General features: G+C 36.5%; 1 protein-coding gene across 1 annotated transcript in view; it reads left to right on the forward strand.

Moving 5' to 3' along the window:
- MYO1E (myosin IE) overlaps window positions 1–22,396 on the forward strand; it is a 101,009-nt gene that overhangs the window by 51,015 nt on the left and 27,598 nt on the right. The window contains exons 5-17 of the mRNA XM_009321603.1: window positions 2,059–2,146; window positions 4,361–4,450; window positions 5,414–5,545; window positions 6,939–7,073; window positions 8,301–8,433; window positions 11,935–12,131; window positions 12,979–13,059; window positions 13,435–13,521; window positions 14,782–14,868; window positions 16,026–16,193; window positions 16,955–17,040; window positions 17,642–17,723; window positions 18,564–18,670. Coding sequence (XP_009319878.1) covers window positions 2,059–2,146; window positions 4,361–4,450; window positions 5,414–5,545; window positions 6,939–7,073; window positions 8,301–8,433; window positions 11,935–12,131; window positions 12,979–13,059; window positions 13,435–13,521; window positions 14,782–14,868; window positions 16,026–16,193; window positions 16,955–17,040; window positions 17,642–17,723; window positions 18,564–18,670 — 1,473 coding nt within the window. The remainder of the gene's footprint in view (window positions 1–2,058; window positions 2,147–4,360; window positions 4,451–5,413; window positions 5,546–6,938; window positions 7,074–8,300; window positions 8,434–11,934; window positions 12,132–12,978; window positions 13,060–13,434; window positions 13,522–14,781; window positions 14,869–16,025; window positions 16,194–16,954; window positions 17,041–17,641; window positions 17,724–18,563; window positions 18,671–22,396) is intronic.

The raw sequence follows: 22,396 nt of genomic DNA on the forward strand, positions 1-22,396 counted from the left end.
CTACCTGAGCTTTACTGGGGGCAAGATATCATCCCATCAGATAAAGTTACTTCAGTTCATAAATAATGCATCATCCTGTTTTATTGTACTTTAATTGGAGCAATTTACTGGTCTCTGATCAATAAAAGCATAAAACTGAAAAAAGTGTATGCATGCATAAATCTAAAGCAAACTCTGAAAGGCAGTCTTTCGGCCAAATTAATTTAATATAAAGGACCACTTATAGCAAAACAGAGACTAACAATAAAATGGAACTGTATTCCTCCAGGTCAATTTCTGTGGCAGACACTATGGAATGAGAAATATAAGCCACACTTAATTTGAACAAAGAGGAGAAGGATAATTTATGCATCAAAGAAAATCTTACAGAAATGTGTTACATTTTTACTGTGTGATAAATAATACCTGATCAAATTCATTCAATATTTGGCCCCAGATCCTCCTCTGTATTCAGTTGAAACTGCATATATAAACTCAAGAGTATGATTCGGTTCAGATTGATTTGTCTGTCTTGTTTTACAACACGATGAGCAAATTTACTGTGAGCAGATTTTGAAGAAGCATTATTTTAATTATTGAACTATTGCTGATTTGAACTTCTAGATACAGTTTGCCATCCAGCAAACTCTGTCTGTCCCTGTGAATGTAGCAGATACCAATAATACAGGCTTTCTTCTTGATATTTAGGAAAAGATGACTCAGAATAATAAAAATCATGGTCTGCACTTCACAGATGAGATGATCGAGAAGTATTTTTTCACCTTTTCAAGTTTCCTGTTTGATCCGTAAAACTGCAGTCAGGAGAAGACAAAAGCATGAAAACATTTCGGGGTGGGGGGCGAAGCCGTTCAGCATTTCTGTACTGTTTGGAAGCTTTAAAGATGTAAAGTGATATTTGCAGCTTGTCAGTTTGGGGGGCTTTTTCAGAATTAAACCTTTGGAAATGTCTCCATTACTCATGCTGATAAGGAGCTATGAGTTGACATTCTCAGCAAGTCCTTTTCCTGTGCAGGACATGCTGATGTTTCTCTGGCAAACGTAGCTAAAATTTGTGCAGGAAAAGATGTGCATTTGATCCATATCCAGGAACAAGTAGGCGCAGGATAGAAGAGTCAACACCATTCACTGAAATTATTCAGGAGCTTAAAGATAGCACAGATTTTCACATGAAAAAAAAATTTTCAGATATCTGTGACATCTGTGTGTTGTTTTTTTGTATTAGTATAGTTGTCCAGGTCAGGGTAAATTCATTAAGGTCAAAGCTGACTTGCACCAAGATTTATGTAAGTCTGGAGGAATTCTGTTGAAATGAAGTTAGCTTTAAGGTATGAAATACAGCATAAGGTTGGATTGTCTGGCATGCCAATCTTCTTTCTCTCTTGAGAAGCTTACTAATTGCGAGAAGGCAAATCTGCTGATATTGTAAACGTTATTCACCATTGAAGTGAAATATTACAACGGAAGGAAGGAATTGTGAAAGCTAGTATGGAATATTAAGACTTCTTGTACCCTGTGTCAAGAGGCATAGGAACAGGAAGGTAGTTCTTCCGTCATTCAGGATATGATTAATAATGTCTCATTATTTCATTCAGGAACACCTAAAACAAAAGACTCCTGAAATGAAGTAGGTATCTGGCATGGCATTCAAAGCCTGGGTTTTCAAATGAAATTTGGTTTTGTGTTAAGATCTGAAATCCCACTAAATTTAGATGGGAATTGAGTTCTTAACACACTTGTTCTCTTTTGAGCATCTTGGTTTAAGTATATTTATTTCTCAGTTTACATAGTTTTCTAACTTTGAAGTCCCATAGAGATTCTGATGTCCATGCAAGATGATGTATTCAAAATTATTTATTCACAAACATATCCAAGCACCGTGCTACAATACTATATCACAGTCTATATATTACCAGCTTACCCAATGTAAATATGGTGTATATTTATTATTATTCATTGTTAAGGTACCTAGTCTTGGTTGAACAAGGTAAACCTCAAATCACTCCGTTCTAGAGTTATTTAAAAACTAACAAGTACATTTTTGTGTTCCTTTTTTCGTAGTGGGGAAAGTGGTGCTGGAAAGACTGTAGCTGCTAAATATATCATGAGTTATATCTCCAAAATTTCAGGAGGTGGCCCTAAAGTACAGGTGAGTTGATATAGAGTAATACTAAAGCATAAGCATAGTCTAAAGATTTACTTCAGAGGTAGAATGACAAAGATCTGTCTTGGCAGACGCTGGCAGCCAAGAGGCACTCTACCGAAGAAGCTTGTGGGTGAGCAACTAGAAATACATACAAGCCCTCAACAGCAGAGACACAACTGAAGTGGATAGTGAACTGCTTGCTTGCAGATTGCTGGCCTGCTGTTGTGGTTTAACCCGGCAGGCAGCTAAACACCACACAGCTGTTCGCTCACTCCCCACCCCCGCCAGTGGGATGGGGGAGAGAATCGGGGGGAAAAAAAAAGTAAAATTTGTGGGTTGAGATAAAGACAGTTTAATAGGACAGAAAAGGAAGGGGAAATAATAATAATGATGATAAAAGAATATACAAAGCAAGTGATGCACAATGCAATTGCTCACCACCCACTGACTGATGCCCAGCCAGTTCCTCCCGAGCAGCGGTCACCTCCCCGGCCAACTCCCCCCAGTTTATATACTGAGCATGACATCCCATGGTATGGAATATCCCTGTGGCCAGTTTGGGTCAGCTGTCCTGGCTGTGCCCCCTCGCAGCTTCTCACTGGCAGAGCATGAGAAGCTGAAAAGTCCTTGACCTAGTGTAAGCGCTGCTTAGCAACAACTAACACATCCGTGTGTTATCAACATTACTCTCATCCTAAATCCAAAACACAGCACTGTACCAGCTACTAGGAAGAAAATTAACTCTATCCCAGCCAAAACCAGGACAGCTGCCTGTGTGATGGGAGCCATATGAGGGAAATCGACTGACACAGAATCATCTCTGCTAGAAGTTTTGTAGCTCTCATGCTGAATTATGTCTACAAGCCTTTTTTTTTTTAATATAGTTAAGGGGTAAAAAGTACTTTAATTATTGTTCTTAACCAGATTAAGAACAACAATCAATCTCCTTTTAGTAGATGTGTGGGTTTTTTCCTCCTGTGTTGAAATTCTATTGAAAACTGAACTGGCTTTTCAGGTTTTTATTACTTCCATTAAATCTCTGATTTGTATGCGTACATCAGAGAGCCAACAGCAGGAACGTCATCTTGTTTTATGAGGTTATCTAGTCAAAATTAGAGTATCTGAAAGCTAACTGAAACAACAAATAGTTGCTTTTGTTAATAACTATACTATCAATGTCTGCTCTAGCTATCAAAACCTATTAACTAAAGTTAATTGAGTGAATTAGCCGTAAAAATTCCCTTAATGATGTTACAATGTCATTCATTGACTGACAGGCAGCGGTAGGTAGGTAGTAGCTGCTTTTACTAGTCCACTCTTTCTGAGTGCTTACTGTTATTTTTTGCTTTATTGCAGTCCCTGATGTTAAGTATGTTCTTTCTGCTTAGTTTTGTGCAACAGGGATACTGGGAACATTGCAGAGAATAATTCAGTAACCAAGAGAATGATCCAGAGAAAGTATGCATTGTGTTATTTTTGGAATAAATATAATCATATTTTATAAGTAAATATTTTGTTTTATTTAAAAGATTCCAGCTTTTTGTACAAAATTAAAAAATATTCTTAGTGATTACAGAGTAACAGTTGATGAAATTGGTAAGTTGCCTTGAGCATTTCTTTTGAAATAAAATTCAATCTTCTCTTCACAACCCAGCATGCACTGGGCTTGTTCCAAAGCTAATATCTTGTCCATACTTCCAACTACCAGGATCAGATAAAGAGACAACAGTAATACACTTTATTGCTTTCTAAGACAGCTAGATAGCAGCACCATTGATCCCGAAACAGGTTGCTGAAGCACTCACAGATTCCTAAATTTTACGCTGCTCTGACTTCGTTGGTTGTGGTTCCAGACCTCGAAAAAGTTTTAAATGCTCATGTGTAAGAAGGAAATCGTTTAAAATCAAGATGATGGAAAAACCAGATCAATTTATTGGCTGTGTTGCTTGGCAGAACAGTGAACAGAAGGACCAGTGTTTAGCCTCAAGCATTTTGTTCTATTTTGTAGGATTTTGTTAAAAAAATAGGAACTAGAAGCTCTGAAAAAAAAGATTGTTAGATTCTAATCCTTATCTGATCAAGAGGATTTCTTACAGATGCAGGCTTTCTTGGTTTTTTAATATATAATTTAGATGTCATGGTTTTCTAGAAAATCTGTAAGAACTTTAAAAATGTCTATTTCTGAATCTCTATTTCTCTTGTTTCCTAAAATTTTAGCATGTTAAAGATATTATTCTACAGTCCAACCCTTTACTGGAGGCCTTTGGGAATGCAAAAACTGTACGGAACAACAACTCCAGCAGATTTGTAAGTCCCTCTACCTTAGAGATTACTCTATTCTTCCAAATTCTGTGCTATTACAGAGACAGTATTCAGGAGTATAATATAAATTGGCTACGAATGAGGTAAATCTAAATAAAATATAAACTGTGTTTTAAAACATGAAGTATATGTTGAGAGGCTTCTATTCCATTCTGCATAGGTTGCACATTTGTTTCTCTTACAATATGTACTGGTCACGGTTTATTTATAAAATGTTTAATCTGCAAGCAAATAACTTATCAGCAACAAACTGGCCAGTTTTCCAGATCAGTAAAATATACGCAGTAATATATGTTAAAAAAAAAAAGAAAACTTTTTTAAAAATAGATTAAACCATCCTTAGAGTTGTTTGATGGGAAATGCCTTTAATAATATGTATAGAAAGTAGGCAGGAATTATTTTCAGTCTGTCACTATAAAATACTGAAGATAATACTGTGAAATGGCTGTTCACTAGATAACATACTGTAGGTTCTGTTTTTAAAAGTTACACATAGGCTTTACAGATTTGAGATTTGTTCCTCACCCAGCATGAGTGTTAATGCAATTAACCCTGAAAGAAAAAGATAATTGCTTTACCTTGCTTCCAGGCAGAACACTGTTTGTCGTTGGTCATATGTCTGTTAATTTTATTTCCTGTATAGGTGAGCCTTATGGTTTTCTTTATACTAAGCAAGAGTCTCAGCAGTGAGAGGAAGCCACTGACTTTCTCTCTACGTTTGCATTAATACATGACGTATTATCCCAAGTCCAGCACTGCGTAAATGCAGAAAGAAAGAAAGATATGTGATAGTTCAAGAATCTAAGCTTGGGTTATACCTTGAGGCAGCTGTGTCACTGCATCCATAAAGATTAAATATCCTAGTAACCTTCCTTGAGATATGGTACAAGTGCATGATTTCAGATTTGTGTTTACTAATCATTCAACAGCTTTAATTATTTATTGCAGGGGAAATACTTTGAAATCCAGTTTAGCCCAGGTGGAGAACCAGATGGAGGGAAAATCTCTAACTTCCTACTGGAAAAATCTCGAGTTGTAATGAGAAATCCTGGAGAGAGGAGTTTTCACATTTTTTACCAGGTCAGAAGTGCATAGGTCCTTTCTGAGTTACTTAAAATAACTAGGAACAGTTTTTCCTTTTGATTGAAAAGTTGTTCTCAACACAGTGAGATTACTGAATGCATACTCAAGAAGGTAATCTGGGTATCATTGGGAAGCTTGATAGCATGTTAAGACACCATCTAACATAGACCTACCTAACTGCATTTCAGCTCCAGAACAAAAAGTACTTCAGTATTTCAAAGGCCTTGCTTGGAAATTCACTGTGAACTCCCATATGGAAAAGTCAGATAGAATATAATAGAAAATGAGAACTTTCCAACAGATTTCTTTTTAAACTGGCCTATATAATTATACCTTCTGCTCTGGAATTCCATAGCACAATTAAGTTTTCTAGGACATTTAGGATAATATCTATTTGTTGAATCCTCCAAGCATCCCCACTTTTTTGTTTCAGAAGGCTTTTCTGACCTTCACTGGTCCTTGACATGCGAGTTCCGTATCTGCTGAAGTGCTTGTTGATCAAGCTCTACAAAACTAGAGTAAAGACAGTGCATTGTAAGTGACTGTAAGCAGCTTCACATAAAGTTGAAGTGTCATTGCCAGGATGGAAAGCTGAGTCGGAGCTGGAGTTGCTCCAGGAGCTGTGTGTTCTCCTCTTCCGAGGTGTATGACCAGTTTGCTCTGTCCTGCTGATTTTGCTCTGTGGCTTGGAGAGGCTTTTTGACACAGGAGTTAAGACTATTCTTCTTGGTTTTGACTATTCTCTTCTGAGGTTAGTTTGTTCATTCCTTCCCATTGCAACCATGTCTGTGCACAACTATGTAGACTTTACATAGGTCTGAGGAGCCTCTCCTCTGGCATCACAGAGAGTACAGGAACCTTTTTTAACTACTCGGTTATTTATTCTTGGCCCTGTTGACCTAAATGATGCAAAGAGGTGTGACTTGAGCCATACTTCAAATGAACATAGTATTGGAGCAGTTCAAAACTTGCTTAACATATGCCATAATGGGCATAAAGGATACTTGGCCTCACAATTAGAGTCACAAACAATGCTTTCTCAGTATGTTCTTTGAACTCGGCCTACCTTTCAGTAGGCATGGAAAACATGTTGCTCCTGAGGATTTAGATAACACATTGCAGATTGGAAAACCCGCTTTGCCTTATCTTTATGAGGTAAAGATAATGGAAGGTATTCAAATCAGTCGCAGTTAAAACTAAACCATTCATGGGAATGAGAATCTGGTCTTTTGAGTTAAACAATTAACAAAACATAGGAAGGATACATACCTGGCACAGCACTAGCTGTATCTCTCCCAGTAATTTCAGGCTCAGTCACCTGTTTCTGACCTGCCTCATCTCTGGTGAAGATAGCTGTATGACATCTTATTTGGGGATTTTTATTCTGCAGCTAATTGAAGGGGCCTCCTCAGAACAAAAAAGCAGTCTTGGCATTACCAGTATGGACTACTATTACTATCTGAGTCTCTCTGGGTCCTACAAAGTCGATGACATCAATGACAAATCGGATTTCCAAGAAACACTGGTGAGTTTTTTACTCTGTGATTTGCATAGTGGTGGATGTATATTCATTTCACTGTCCATTTGTAGCAAAGGCATTGATGTATTAACCTGGGAATGAGGAATTAATGTAGATGTCACTTATTTTAATTATATTTTACCCTGAGGAGGAGGTATGTTACCCTGAAGAGGTACTATGTTGCAACCTAACAATCCTGAGAAGATAGATACTTTTTATAGAAAGGTGTGTTGTTTTCTGTTTGTTCTTTTTCAGAAGGGTGCAAATTTAATGAAATTTAATTGAGTGCAGATAATCTGCAGTATGAAAAATGTGAAAATGCAAACACAATGAGGAACTTCCATTAGAAGAAAATATAAGAGAGTGCCCTGTTTTAGCCGAATTCTTAGTGGTGACTGATTTTCCATGCCCATTTAAAACAGTGTAACTGAAAGGCTGGAGAAAAGGGACTTAGAAAGCACAGATTAGGGATCTTTATCCAGTGCTGTTGCCAATTCATTATGTGACATTTATGCAAGTCATGTCAACTTGCTGGTCGCCTGTTATTGGAAATTTACTGTTTAAAATAAGCATATTAACATATCTTCTTATATTTATATATGTAGCACATTTAAAGGCCTAAACAAAAGTTGTTACTGTTGTATTCTAGCTAATTTGGTATTTTAGAAAAACAGTCAGTTGTGAAGACATTCTATAAGTTACCATGTACTCTAGACTCCAAAACCCAATGTTGTTGTGGATTATTTTCTAGTAAGTGGTTGAAATTCACAGCCTGAGCCAGACAGACTGTGCTGCTTCTTAGAGTCATTAGTACAGCTTCACAGTTCTTTGTCTTAATGGATAAACTGTCTGTGTAGAAGGAATAAAATCATTGTCTCTTAAATTCATTGTTTCCCATTTTGCAATGAAACTACTTATTTTTAGTGTGCACTTAAAAGCCGGTGCTTGTTTTTTAGTAACTGTAATTTTTCCAGAATTTATTTTACTAACACATCTTCTAAATGGTGTAGAAGTATTGGCTTCTGTATTTCAAAAAAAATACAAAAATGCTGAAGTAGGACATCTGGTACCTTTTAAAACTTCAGGGCAGGCTGTAATGAAATTTGGTTACCTTAGATATTTGAACTGTTTTGAAAAACTCAAATTTTTAACATCAAAATTTTAAAAGGACTTCTATGACAAGAGTCATTGAACAGATTCTTCAACTGATTCAATTTTTTTTTTTCTTCCCAGCATGCAATGAGTGTGATTGGGATCTTTGCAGAGGAACAGGCATTGGTGCTGCAGATAGTGGCAGGAATACTGCATTTGGGAAACATCAGCTTCAAAGAAGTTGGCAACTATGCAGGGGTGGAGAGTGAGGAGTGTAAGTACCTCTGGAAACTGTTATAGAATTAGCAGTGGGCTGAAACCCAGATGGCATAAGGTGAACTGCAGTCTTGAGCTGCTTATCCAAACACAGTGCATCATTTCTTACAGTGCAAGGCTGCTAATTTAGATTCTCTTCCAAAACCAATGGTACTGAGGCCCCTGTTTTGTCTTGTACAATGCCACCAACTTAATAGGAGTGCAATTTTGCATTTTGAATTTAAGAAATCCTTTTCCAGCCTTTGCGTATGAAATAATAGAAATTGTGACAAACGCTTTCAAGCAAACTTGAACTCTGCTCCTTTCAATGCATCAGCACGCATTCATAAACACACCTGTTTCTTATGTGGTTTGTCTGACCTCGTCGCCATGTGAAAGCAGCTACCAACTTGTGGAGTATCCCCAGGCTCAGGTACACAGTCAGCGCTCAGGTCTGTATATATATGTACATGCATCCAGAAGAGGTGCCTTGAAAACAGAAACTCAGAATCGAATTGAAATGCAGAATTTGCATACTACAGTTACGTTCCCTGTCTCAAATTTCTCAACCCATACCTCATTATTAGGTACATCTACTGTGTAACTATTTCCTTATTATTTCCTTATCCACAATGCACTGTCCTTGCATCCTTCACCTCCTGCTGCTGTTTTGTATCAGCTAGGCCCACATCAGCAAGATGTTGAAAGATTAATGGATCTTGAGTTTTAAACATTGTTGTCATGATTTATACCTTGCACCTAGTGTTGATTTTGTACTACCTTGATAGTTCAAGGTCAGAGTGGATAAGCACAACATATGTAGTAGCTTATACATATCTATCTGTTCCCTTATTTCCAAATGGTCCTTATGTTTAGGAAAACTGTATTTGTTTAGTTTTAGGTAAGTTAAATATGAAGAAAGTTATCTTGTGCAGTCAACTTCCCACTCAACTGTATTAGTACTCTCCTGCTATTTGTTTTAAGAAATTGGGAAATAAAAATTACTAATTTTTAACCTTAATTTCTTAATTTGAGAAAATAGTAAGTGAACCCAAAGAAAAACATTTTGTGGCACTTTATACATCCAAAGAAAAGTATAGGATTTTTTATATGCCTTACGATTCCACATGAACTGCTGTGCTTCCATTTAAATCACAGTATTAAATCTTTCAATGAAATCAAGACATTTAATAGCCAGATGAGATAGATACAGAGTATGTTGCATCAAAAAGTAACAAATTGAAAAGACATGAGTTGAAAATAAGTTGATAAATGTGAATGTATTTCTGTGATGAGCCACATACACCATATTTCTCTTGCTCACTGGGATATAAATACAGAAGTTGTGTATGAATAATACATCAAAAAAATTAGCAGATAGAATGCATATACAACTTATTCATAGACATACTGCATTTTAAAGAAGCCAGAGAAGAAATAGCAATGTCTAGTACAATTTCTGCATTATGAAGTTGAAAGTTGGGTTCACTTCTCTTTCCATTAATCCTCCCCCCAGTTTACTGTTTGTCCTAGCCAACTAAACAGTCAAGCATTTATAGCCTGAATAGCCACGAAAGATAAAACACAATGAAAGACCACTGATAAGTCATGCTTTGCGTAAGTCTGAAATGATAAAAAGTTTAAGAATTTGGTCAATAGTGTTCTTGTTATTATACAGCTAACTGCAGAAAAACATGCAAAGGCCGTTCTTCAAGACACCAAAAACGCTAGTCTCTTACTCTGAGTCAGAATCAAATCTGTACAGACCATTCTTGACAGACATTTAGACAAATACTTCTTTAAAACTGCCAGTGATTACTATCTGTTACAGTGCTTGATTATATTAATAGTTGAAAAAAATGTTCTCATTATTTATTCTAAATCTTCTATGTTGCAAATCATGTCAAATACTACCTGTTCTCTCCTGGATGCAGAAAACAATTTAAACCATCCCTCTTTACGCTTGCATTATATTGAAAGATTTGTTTTACACTTTCTGAAAACTGATGAAGTGAACCTAGTCTTCTTCAGCTTTTCTTCACAGATTGTATTTAAAACTATTAGACAGAATGCTATTGATTATTCTTTGAGGATCACTTTTTCAATTACATGCGTATCCTGCTTTATAGTAATTTCTAGATGGTAACACTATGGTCCCTAACTAGGGAAAGTAATCAGGCATCTTAAGAATGTGAAGTTACATCAAGTCATGTCCAGCTATTCTTCCTTTACAGTAAATGGTTAGCACTGTGAAGCAAGAGTTTCTGAGGTATGCATGGTGGTTCTTACCATTATACCATCTTCATAAATTCTTACAGTAGCGTTGGCTAAATACTTACTCTGGCATCTTTACAGTATATGTGAGCATATTTGGTCTATAATTACCTACATTCTTTTCTATTTTAAAGCATATGATGTTTGACCTTTTCATGTGCTCTTCAACCTGAGTTCTCAGTGAGTTACCAGAGATGTTGCCAGTGACTCAACTTTGGTTAGTTGTGTGGTTCCTAGTACCCTAGGGTAAATGTAATCAGCTAGCTGATGGTAATAAATTAGATTTCAGAAAGCTGGCGGTTATTTGCAGTTTTAAAAATAATTTTGGATTAATGTACTGAAGGGTTTAGTGAAATCGTGCTGTGACGTTACAGATGTGTACAGCACAAGTGGCTGCTGCCTTAGTGATTATGTTACATCCTCTTCACACCAGTAATGTGGATCTGAAAGCAATGGAACATGGAGGAAACACTGTTAGAGGATTATGTGGTTTAGCGGAGGTGCAATACGAACTCTAAGATCTGCCCTTGGGAGCTATTTCCATACACTTTCAAGCTGTTTCTCTTTTCTTGATTCCTTAAGGTGTGTGACACTTGCAGCTAACGTCTGCACCATGTGCTAAGAATGCAAAGAATACTAGACTTGTGGCTGCTTATTGCACAGATGTATTTTTCTGCTTTACTTTTGAACAAGGGAAACCAGAATTTGCAAAGTACTTCAGAATAAGGGATTAAAAAACCAAAACCAAATAAATGGCAAGGCAATTGAAACCTTTTTGCAGTATCCTAACTTAGAAGAAGAAAGGGAAAGAATATTAGGAAGCAGATAGCATACTCTTTATTATATTTTTACAAAGAATTTTCAATAGCGTCAATTTTATTTAATGTGTGAATTCTGTGTTTATTTCCATCTCCTCCACAAGTGATTTGTTTGAACCACATAGTTCAAAACTATGACTTAAGCCAGATTACATGTTTGAAGGACTGAAGGTACCGAAATAGCTGACTATTTTACTTCACGGTTGTTTATCTTAATTGAAATCCATGTAAGTAAAGAGTTCAAAATGTCATTGGGGAGCTTAGGGAAATTTTAAAGACATAAATCCCTCCTCTTTCTTTTTAAGCTGCATGCCCCATGAGGTTTATTACTGCTGATTGTTATTAGAGATACAGCTAATTTTTTTTCCTTTGTTCTGTTTTGGTTTAGTCTGTAAGTCATAATCCAGCAACCCTGATCTTTCTTGCAGTTTTGGCTTTCCCTGCTTTTCTCCTGGGAATTAATCAGGACCGCCTAAAGGAAAAACTGACCAGCAGACAGATGGACAGCAAGTGGGGAGGCAAATCTGAGTCCATTAATGTAACGCTAAATGTGGAACAAGCCTGCTACACCAGGGATGCACTGGCCAAGGCCCTTCATTCCCGTGTTTTTGATTACTTGGTGGATGTAAGTTTTATTTGCTTGATTCTACTGAAGTATCAAAACAAGTAGACTAGGAATGTTCCTTGCAGTGCTTTTCTTGTCCGTCATTTCTTTCACGTTTCTTTGCCTAAACCTTAGCAGCAGCACTGAGGAGTGCAGTGGGAGCATGACCACAGATATCAAATACAAGGCACTGATTATGAGACAAATGCTACACTTTCTTTGAAGCAAATGAGCTGTGCTTTCAGCACTGTATTTGCTCAGTCTCCTGCCACAGCTGTCCCGTATGATATTCTGACATCTCCTTCCTGACAGCATCCATACTTCTCCGAGTCTTTCTCCTACATAGTTGAGCATTTTCAGATGAGCAGAATTAGTGGGTTATGGCCCCCTGCTCTCTTACCCCACTCTCCTGCAAAGAACCCCTTCAGCATCCCGATGTAGCATTTGAGCACATGGTCAAATTCCATTCTCCATGCTAAAGTACTCTCTTGTTCAGAATGAGACCCTGGACTGGATTGGTGGGGTAGAAGCCTTATGTTTGGCCACAGATGCTGCCTAGATGAAGCGGAAGTGTCCTCTGTGGTGGCACTGCTACTGTCTCGAAAGTCTCCCTCATCATGACAGTAGATCCAAAGGCTCACTAACCTGGAAAAGAGGATAGTATACTATCCTCTGTTCATTTCCTAGCTGTTAATAACACTTTGTTAAAAAGTGAAAGTAAAATATTGTATTACATATATTTGTATTCCATTCAAATGTGTTCTTTTTGAAGAAACCAAATATTTTTATATAAAGATTTAAGGATATGAATGTATCTTTTAAATATATAAACTACACTTCGTTTTACATTTTCTTTCTGTTTTATTAGTCTATTAATAAGGCTATGGAGAAGGACCATGAAGAATATAACATTGGTGTCCTTGATATTTATGGCTTTGAAATATTCCAGGTAAGACAATGCAATACTCAGGGTTTGAGCTGATCTGACCTGGGAGAGTTTTTTGTATTTAGAGGGGAAAAAATCCAAAACAGAAAAAAAAAATCCTGTGGCCAGAATAAAAGAAAAAAACCCCAACCCAGCTTCCTGTACATTGAGTTCTCACTGGTAATGTCTCACTTAATAAATATGAACTATTGAAAAAACTTCAAAGAAACTAGGTCATTGATCTTAAAAGAAAGATCTGAGATTACACAGAACGTCTATAAAGTCAGCAACCAATCCATCATTGACAGTGTTTCTTTGAAGCTTATTGCCAGCATAAGAACTAAGAGTTATTGTATATAAAGCATGAGACTAATTTTAAAATTGTTTCCTTTTCTATAGAAAAATGGTTTTGAACAGTTCTGCATCAACTTCGTTAATGAAAAACTACAGCAGATTTTTATTGAACTCACACTGAAGGCAGAACAGGTAACCAGACATTTATTATTTTTGAATTCATAAATGAGCTATTGCTTTTTCAATTGGTGGAAAAATTGAGGTTCCATCATCTGTTAACAATAAAATTTGCCTTGTTAAGCAAGACAAAGGAAAAAAAAAAAAACCCTTTGTGGTTGGCTAACCCTAAAACTGTAAACCACATCAGCTACAGACATTTATTCTCTAATACAGTGGCACAGAAGTGAGTCCATCATACGGTGTACTGATGCAGTCATATGATTCTGCCCAGACTTGCTGCATATTCTGACTCATTGACAGAAATGGAAAACTGCAGCTTGGTTCCATCCCTGTACTTTCGTTGGACATGACACACAGTTAAATGGGAATACTTTTCTCAATTTCCTCCACACCCTTCCCCCCCCAATATATATATGAATGAAATAGATTACTGAGACATGCAAAAATACTTCTGAAAGTATTTGCAGTTCTCTGCTCACAGTCTTACTGCAAAATCTCACTTTACATGAATGTGAGCTTCTGCATGGGAGGGCAGACAGAATGCAGCTGAGACAGAAGCATTGTGTAGAGTATGAGCTCAGGCCTGGCACCAACTTTAGGACAATGTTTTCAAGAATGCACATACACAATTGCCTTTGTACAAAAGTAATTGATCATTGCAGTTGAGCACACAAATGACCTGCTAAGTGTCTAGCTGAACTCATATGTATGCAACTGAGTGAGTCAATTTAATCAAATTTTAGTATGAATTTTTTTCCCCAGTCAGTCTGTAGATGTCTTTATGGTTACAGTAATTGCGTACAGAAATAAGAAGTAGAGCTGTGTCTCCATTTCATGTGCATTTCTAAATGTGTTGTTTTGGGGGTCTGATCCTTGATAAGCCTGTGACAATCTTAATTTTTGAAATAGATTAGGATATGGATGCTTAGGTGCACTGTCAAGATACTGTAAAAGTCACTTTGTTACTATTTGTGAAGTGCTGTGACAATAAATGCACTGATGAAATATTCCTGCTCTTCTCAGTAACTACTCAAGGGCTATGAATGACAAAAGAATGTGTGGGGAGAACAGAGAGGGATTCCGATTCATCTCTTAGGCAGTAGAGAGCTGGATTTAACTATCATTAGGGTCATCCCACCTCCCCCCAGTCACACATTTGACAAGTCTTTCTGAACGTGAGTAGTGCAGAGCTTGTGTTATGTAGTGCATTGTAAATCTAGTGCTGCATCCATGGTGCAAAGGAGTATTTGCATCTATCTTTTTACTTAACAGGAAGAATACGTGCAAGAAGGAATTAGATGGACACCAATAGATTACTTTAACAACAAAATAGTGTGTGACCTTATAGAGAACAAAGTGGTAAGTATTTAGAACAAACAGATGGAAAAAACAACAAGATTTTTCTCTAAAATATTTGGGCAACTGCTTTGCTGTCAAGAACATTCATAGGAAAAATGCAAATACTGTTGTTCAGTTACTGAGTCATACTAAGCCTATATATAAATCTTATATAAGACGTCTTATAAGAGCGCTAAGATATGTCATCTAGGATATATGTTACCTAAGATATCGACCAAAAAGAGAACCATAAGGTAGCATGATTGATGGCTGACTAAAAAATATAATGATGGAAATTAGAATTTTATCCACCTAAATTTATCATGAACTTCATGACCTATTCTTCTGTACATCTGATAAGGCTGTCTGTGTCCCTGGGAGATGTATTTCAGTTTGGGGAAGCTACAATACCAGCTTCCTTAGAGGTACTGTCGCAAATTAAGCAGAAACAAGTGAAGAGGTAGTATTAGGAAATGTTGTAGATAAAAGAAATTTTATGTCTTTGTTCCACAGAATGTTCTGCAGTGTAAAGTCTTTATATTCTGGTTTGAGGTGACAACAAATGTTGAGTTGTCCTTTAGGACAGAAGTAGGTTGTTTTTCAGCTAGTTCTTTGTCCTCATGTAAACCAGATAATTTTAACAGTACTTCAAGTAGTGTAGTGATTTGCGCTTAAATGCACATCAGATTTTGCCCATCTTCTATCTGTATCAGGATAACGAGGAAGAGGATAGGATTTCTGTAACAATCTTAGATATTTAGCTCTAAGTTTGTCAAACTACAGCATGTGAGTTTAAATACTTACCTCAGACATGGGTTTATTTTTGGGGGGAATGAGAAAGAAGATTGCTTTGTGAAGGAATTAAAAACTAAAACAAATGTTGGGTGTTTTGGGGTTTTTGTTTTGTTTTTTTTAACAGCAATCATTGTTTTCCCCATCATTTCCCACTGTCACTATCATTACATGAAGTGGCATCTCTCCTTAAACTATTTGCATGCTTGTGGACAAATTAATCTCTCCTGTGAACTCTACTGATTGGGGGGGAATTCTTCCTTCTGTGACTTTGCTCTAGTGTTTTTGTAGCAAAGATAATTTTCTGTTTGGGGGGAAAATTGGCATCGTAATTTTTTTTTCCTCACTTCTTCTGCTGTTTTTGTTGTTCTTCTCCAATGCATTAGAATCCCCCAGGGATTATGAGTATTTTAGATGATGTATGTGCCACGATGCATGCAGTGGGAGAAGGAGCTGACCAAACACTGCTTCAAAAACTCCAGATGCAGATTGGGACTCATGAACATTTCAACAGCTGGAACCAGGGATTTATCATTCATCATTATGCTGGAAAGGTAATGTGAAAAATCATCACTGAATTCTGCGTAATGTATTTATAAAGAAAAAGACCAGTAATGAAAGGAAGGGGGAAGCCCTGTAGCGGCTGTTTTGATTTTAAATAGCCAGATTATCTCAGGAGACGGTGTCCTCTTTTCACAATGTAGGGAGTTTAGAACAAATATGCCCTAACATATGTCCCTTACTTAGCAGCAAGGCCTAGACTCATCTCTCCTATCAAACATACTAACCAGAACTTAATATTAAATGTAATAAATAAATGCCCCTAGTCTTTTATTAATTATAATCTTAATTGTTGGTTATAGTAGCAGTAAGTTTAAAGAATTCAGATATAAAAATGATCCTTAGGTGATGATACACCAATAAAGCTGGGAATATAATGTACAGTTCTATCTTTGGGTATATTTCTCAGACTATTCATGATTTCCTGCAGTTATAGTTAATAACAGTAAATCCTTATCATGCAAAAATTTTTCTTCAATAAAATTCAGTATTAAATTCACTTGTGCATATTCCATTCACTGGCTCTGTAACAGTCTTTTTCACCAAATTTAAATATATGGATGAAATTCCTTTATGTTTGTTGTGAGAGAGTTAACTAATATATACAAGGATTTAGTGATCATTGTAGTATCTTTAAGTTATACCAGACTAACCAAAAAGTTCAGAACAGCTATTGATGAGGACAGAATTTAAATTTTCTTTAATTATTGGGTTCTCAACTTACCACAAACAATCAATTTCCACCTTGGCCCAGGTATCTTATGATATGGATGGATTCTGCGAGAGAAATCGGGATGTTCTTTTCATGGACTTGATTGAACTCATGCAGAGCAGTGATTTGTACGTAAGCAAAACTTGCTTAAAGCTAGGAATAACGTGTTAGTTCAGACGGATACAGAGGGCCTGACTTCTCTACTTCACAACTTGTGAACTCACTTGTATAAAAGTGGAAATAAAACATCACTGCAGTAGAACAGTATCACTTGCATTATATTGACCTTCATTTTCTGCAAATCTGAATAAGTAAGGTACTGCAGTGTCAGAATCAAATGGTATAATGACAGCCATTTGTTTTGGCCTCAAACAAGGCCATCAGTGATTTGGCATTCTCTCAGGACAGGCACTGTTTTAACATATAAAGTAACATTTTTTTTGTTATGTATTTTAATTAATTGATGCTTACTTTTTAAGAAGTGCGCGTTTCTTCGAGTCTAGAAGTCTGGTATCATGTCTTCCAAGGCTCACTAAAATAGCAAGGGTTCTCTATGAGAAATGAAGCTCATGGAAAATACTAATCTTAAAATAGATTTGGTATAACACCAGATTAATAGAAATAGCTATTTATACTTTGCTCAATTATCAACTTTTACAGCATATTCCTTGACAATCCTGCATTGAATTGTCTTTCTATGCCAACACTATTTTATTAATTCTTTCCTAGGCCTTTTATAAAGGCTCTGTTTCCTGAAAATCTTCAAGTGGACAAGAAGGGCCGTCCTACCACTGCAGGCAGTAAAATCAAAGTATGTCTAGTTTTGCTGTGTTAGTATGTGCATATATGGGTGTATGTTTGTGTATGGATATCTAAATTAAAAAAAAAAGTAGTCTTTGCTGTTTTTTACTGTCCAGACATTTTTAAAGATAGACATCAAGAGTATCTTGATTGCAAAGTGATGCATTGTTTCAGCTGTTAGAATCATGTTTTGCCCAGCATCACTATTCATTAAATGTTTTGTTCAGCTGCATTCTACAGCAATGAATTTTCCAAATGAGCAATTAATGGTAGTGATAATAGTACTTGCATGTGCATAATGAATGAACCCCTTCACTCAGCCACTTGATGTCCTACAATTAACTACAGATAACTGGTCTCTTTATAGTGCAGAAATGCAGTGGGGCCTGATCCAACGCCCGCTGAAGTCAACAGAAGTCTTTCTACTGACCATAATGTGCCTTGAATAAGGCAGCAAGTGTTAGAAGGCGAGCATCTTTTTGGAGACTGGTTGTAAAATATACACTTAGATAACACACCTGCAGACTTTGGAAATCGATATTTTATTAACCTCTTTCCTCATATTTCACCCTGACAGTCAAGTTCACCTAATGCATTCCTTGTCACTCCATACTCTTATATAATAGTTTAAATATATCACATAGCTGGAATTAATGGTGCCTTTTATTTACTGATAAATTTTTCATGAGGTGCCTATTATCCAAAGACACTTTGGTTGTTCTGGAGAAAGACCAAAGTCAACTGGATCCAGTCAACTGAATCATCAGCAGATGGTTGATAATTTTTAGAATTCTCTCACAGAATTCACCCTGTTCAGCTCAGATGCTATTGTTTTCCCTCAATTTTACAGAAACAAGCAAATGACCTGGTTGGCACCCTCATGAAGTGTACGCCCCATTACATCCGCTGCATCAAACCAAATGAAACAAAGAAGTCTCGAGACTGGGAGGAGAGCAGGTATGGATAAACAGAGTATGTGATGAGAAACAGTGCTAATAGTCAAAAAAAGCCACAAAAATTCGTAATTTGTAATCACACAGCCTACAGACAAACAGAACTAGATATTCTAAAACCTTCAGAAATTAAATCTGGCATGACCTCCCCTAAACCTTGAAGATAAGCTGTGGTCACTTGGTCTAAATCAGCAGTTAGTAATATGCAGTTCTTAGCTTTTCTCATATCAGTTATGAATAATCAACATTTGCATGACAGTAACACAATCGGTACATTAAAGACTCAGTTTTCCATGTAGAATTTGCGCACCAAATGCATTATACATCAATTCTAACTTTTGGTTTATGCTTTGAAAACAGCTTCTATTAGGTAGCTAAAAAGCCAGCAGGATGTCTATCTGCTTTTATGTATCAAACTTACCAAAAAGTCTCTATAGCCAAGAATGTAGAAGGTTCCTTTTTTACTTCTTGACTTTATAGAGCTGGCTGATGAAGGTTAAAAGAGAAGTCACTAGAATATCATATCAGGTGGTTCTGTAGACATTGAATAGATGTCTAAATCATCAGTTTGGTTTATCGCATCTGTTTTAAGGCCTCTTTAACTATATGATGCTTTATAGCACCTTCCTATTATCTGAAAAAAGATACTCTTTTTTGCACTGAGGTAGGTGATCAGTACGGTTTGTATACTATGTGAGGTCCTAATAGAGATAACATTTATTACTATATACCAAGTACTTTTGATATTGGTAAAAGTGCTGATAAAGCAAGTGGTTATTTTTATCACAGTGAAACAACTTGCAAAGTCTGATAAAAAGCATTCTTGACCATATCAGCAACACACCAGAATTCACTTCCTGCCATTTGGCATGCAGACTAGCACAATTGCATGCAGATGTCGAGCACTTACAGAAGCCACAATTGGGACTGCATTTGAAAGTGTCATTCAGGTCTTGGCAGTAAATGTAGACCCTTTTTCCCTAGCTTTTCCACCCCTGAAAATCCTACTATCTGGCACTTAATTTTCCACTGACACTGGGGACCAAAGGAGGAAAGTAAGTGGTCCTGGAAAAAGTATGTCTAAAACTTTTAACTATAAGTTGAGGGGCTTTTAAAATCAATCATTTACATACTGGAAAACAGGCCTATTATTGTGGAAGGTGTTGCTAGGAAACCAATGAAACAAACAAACAAAAACCTAGTCCTGAGAAAAGGCCAGCTTTCAGGAAACCCCTTTTGGAGCAAAAATGGGCAAGATTTCTTCTTGTTTTCCCATAATGAGGATGATACTTGGCAAATGCAGCAGCTGCTGATAACAAGTGAAATACAAAGGATTGTATACTATCACACTCAGACACAAATGGAAGTAGTTCTTATAAAGGAAGTAATTCTTATTGAAAAAAAATATATTAAAGATATATATATTTTTACCATCCCTGTTTAAAAATTCTAACATTCTCTCCCACTTCAAACTGTGATTTCCCATATATTATACTAGGACCTCACATGATACATATGCTATAGCAGTTAGTGACATGTCTGGGGAAGAGAAATTTATATGCATATGACAACTCAAACTTAAGTTTAATTTTGTTGCTTCCTGATTTTACTGTGAGAAAGTTCTGTGTTGAGGGAAATGTAGAACATAACTGAGTTTAGTTTATGATACTTTGCTGAATGTTGGTTTAGGGGTTTTTTGTTTTCTTCTGTGATCACATAATGCTTTATCATACACATGCTGCCATAGTCAATGTGATGGGAGTAGCATATCTAATCTGCTTAATAGTAGCATGTTGCTAGACAGTGAAAATGTTACTGAAAAAGGAAAAAAAACCTCCACAAAACCTGTCTGTCTTCATGCTTGCAGAGGCCATGTCACTCCAGCTTTGTACTGCTGTTGAATAATTACAGAATATTTAGCACTGAAACATAGACCTTGTGTAATATCTAAACCTTTTATAATACCTTAGTTATTCCAAAAATTGGGGTGTTCTTGAAATGTGTTTTTGTTCAGGTCCTGGCACAGCCACTTGGACTTGTATTCAAAATTGCTGCATTAGCTGAATTCCCAGACCCTGACCTGCTTGAGGTTGATGCCTGGAGGGAGATTTTCAGTGTGCCTTTCCTCAGAAAGAAAAGAAAAAACAGAAGAATGTCTCAAATTCTCTGTTGCTGGACACTAATACTGGCAGGACAGTAAGAAAATTGGAGTAATACTGTTGCTCCAGTGCATTATTCCAGATGTGAACAGGAGGGAAAGCTATAAACAGGAAAATGTATTTTTGTCCACCAGCTTTCTACTCTACCAGAATTCTTGGAGTTGGTACAAAATATACTTTATTCCTTGAACACAGCAAGATTAAAATATGCAGTATTCTTTATTATAAGCTAAAAGAGCAGTATTACCATTTAGTAAAATACCTCTTATAAGTGTTCTTTAAAAATAAGAAATAACTGTGAAGGGCTTTTGTCATTTGTAGCATGGGATTTCAAAAGTTTTTTCTCTTTATACTATGAGTCATGTGAAAAGAATGTCTCAACCAAAAAAGGGAAAAAAAAATCAATGGGCAATACACTTTATATTGAAATTTAACATTTGAAAATAGCTAGAGAAATAACATTGAATTAACCAAGAGTTTTTCAGGATTTGAAAAATCTTTTGTAAAATCAGAGAAATAGTAAGCAAAACAAAATTAAACAGCTCCTTACAGGCTCACTTTTTTTGATTATATGTAAATAAATGCTCTTTTATATACTGTTTGTTAAACTTGCAGGACTAAAATCTTAACAACGCTTATATTTCTGACTGAAAGCTAAAGCTTCTATAATTTGCCCTATAAAAGAACAGCAACAGAAGCCCCTGAACACCACATTTCAGAGTTAAAAACTGACATTGCCTCTTCCAGCCACATGACTTAGATGAGGAAATTAAGGAGATGCAAAGGAAAACCGCAGGAGTCATACATTGTTAAGGAAGCTAACTGAAATTCTTCAAATCAAATCTCCAAGCATTAAATAGTAGACTAGCAGGAAGTGTAAGAAGGAACACAAAGTAATGTACCGGAGCTTCAGAAAGAAGAAAAGGTGCCAAAAGAAAGCTTTTTTCCTTTTGCTGTTTTTCTGCTTTGAGATTCATGGGGGCATATTTGTTCCCTGCTTAGAACCTAAATGAACGTGTTTTGCATAAGGGAACTGTAATGGTGTTGGGATAATGATGTTTCAGTTCACATGTGCAGCAGAGTCCCTCCGCAGTCATTAACACTTTCTGTGGGACTGGTACCAGCTCAGTTTTTGTTTGTAATTAAAGTATGCCATGAACAAGCTTACCAGGCATGCTTCAGCCAGTCTTGTGCCTATCCTCAAATCCTTCCTTTGCAGCATGGTAAAATTAGGAGGAATGCTAGCTTTTCGTTAATATACTGGCCTGGCTTTCTTCTTTCTGATTCTTTGTGTAATGAAAGTGTGGCATCTGGGGCTTTCTCCAGCCGTCAGATTCGGTCCTGTCTCCAGAACAACCAAAAAAGAGCTACTGTATGCTACTGTTGATGTTTGAGCTATGTAAAACATAAGTGAAACCTACAATAAAAGAACACAAAACAATTTCCCACTCCCTTGGATACCAGCTATGTAGTTGTATAGGTAATAGTTACTTAGCCTTTTATGGGTAATAATATTAGTTAAGAAATGTATACATAAGTTAGCTAGGAGATGGGAAGTTAAACTTGGAAAA

Source organism: Pygoscelis adeliae, unplaced genomic scaffold, assembly GCF_000699105.1.
Source record: "Pygoscelis adeliae isolate BGI_AS28 unplaced genomic scaffold, ASM69910v1 Scaffold183, whole genome shotgun sequence".
Taxonomy (NCBI): domain Eukaryota; kingdom Metazoa; phylum Chordata; class Aves; order Sphenisciformes; family Spheniscidae; genus Pygoscelis; species Pygoscelis adeliae.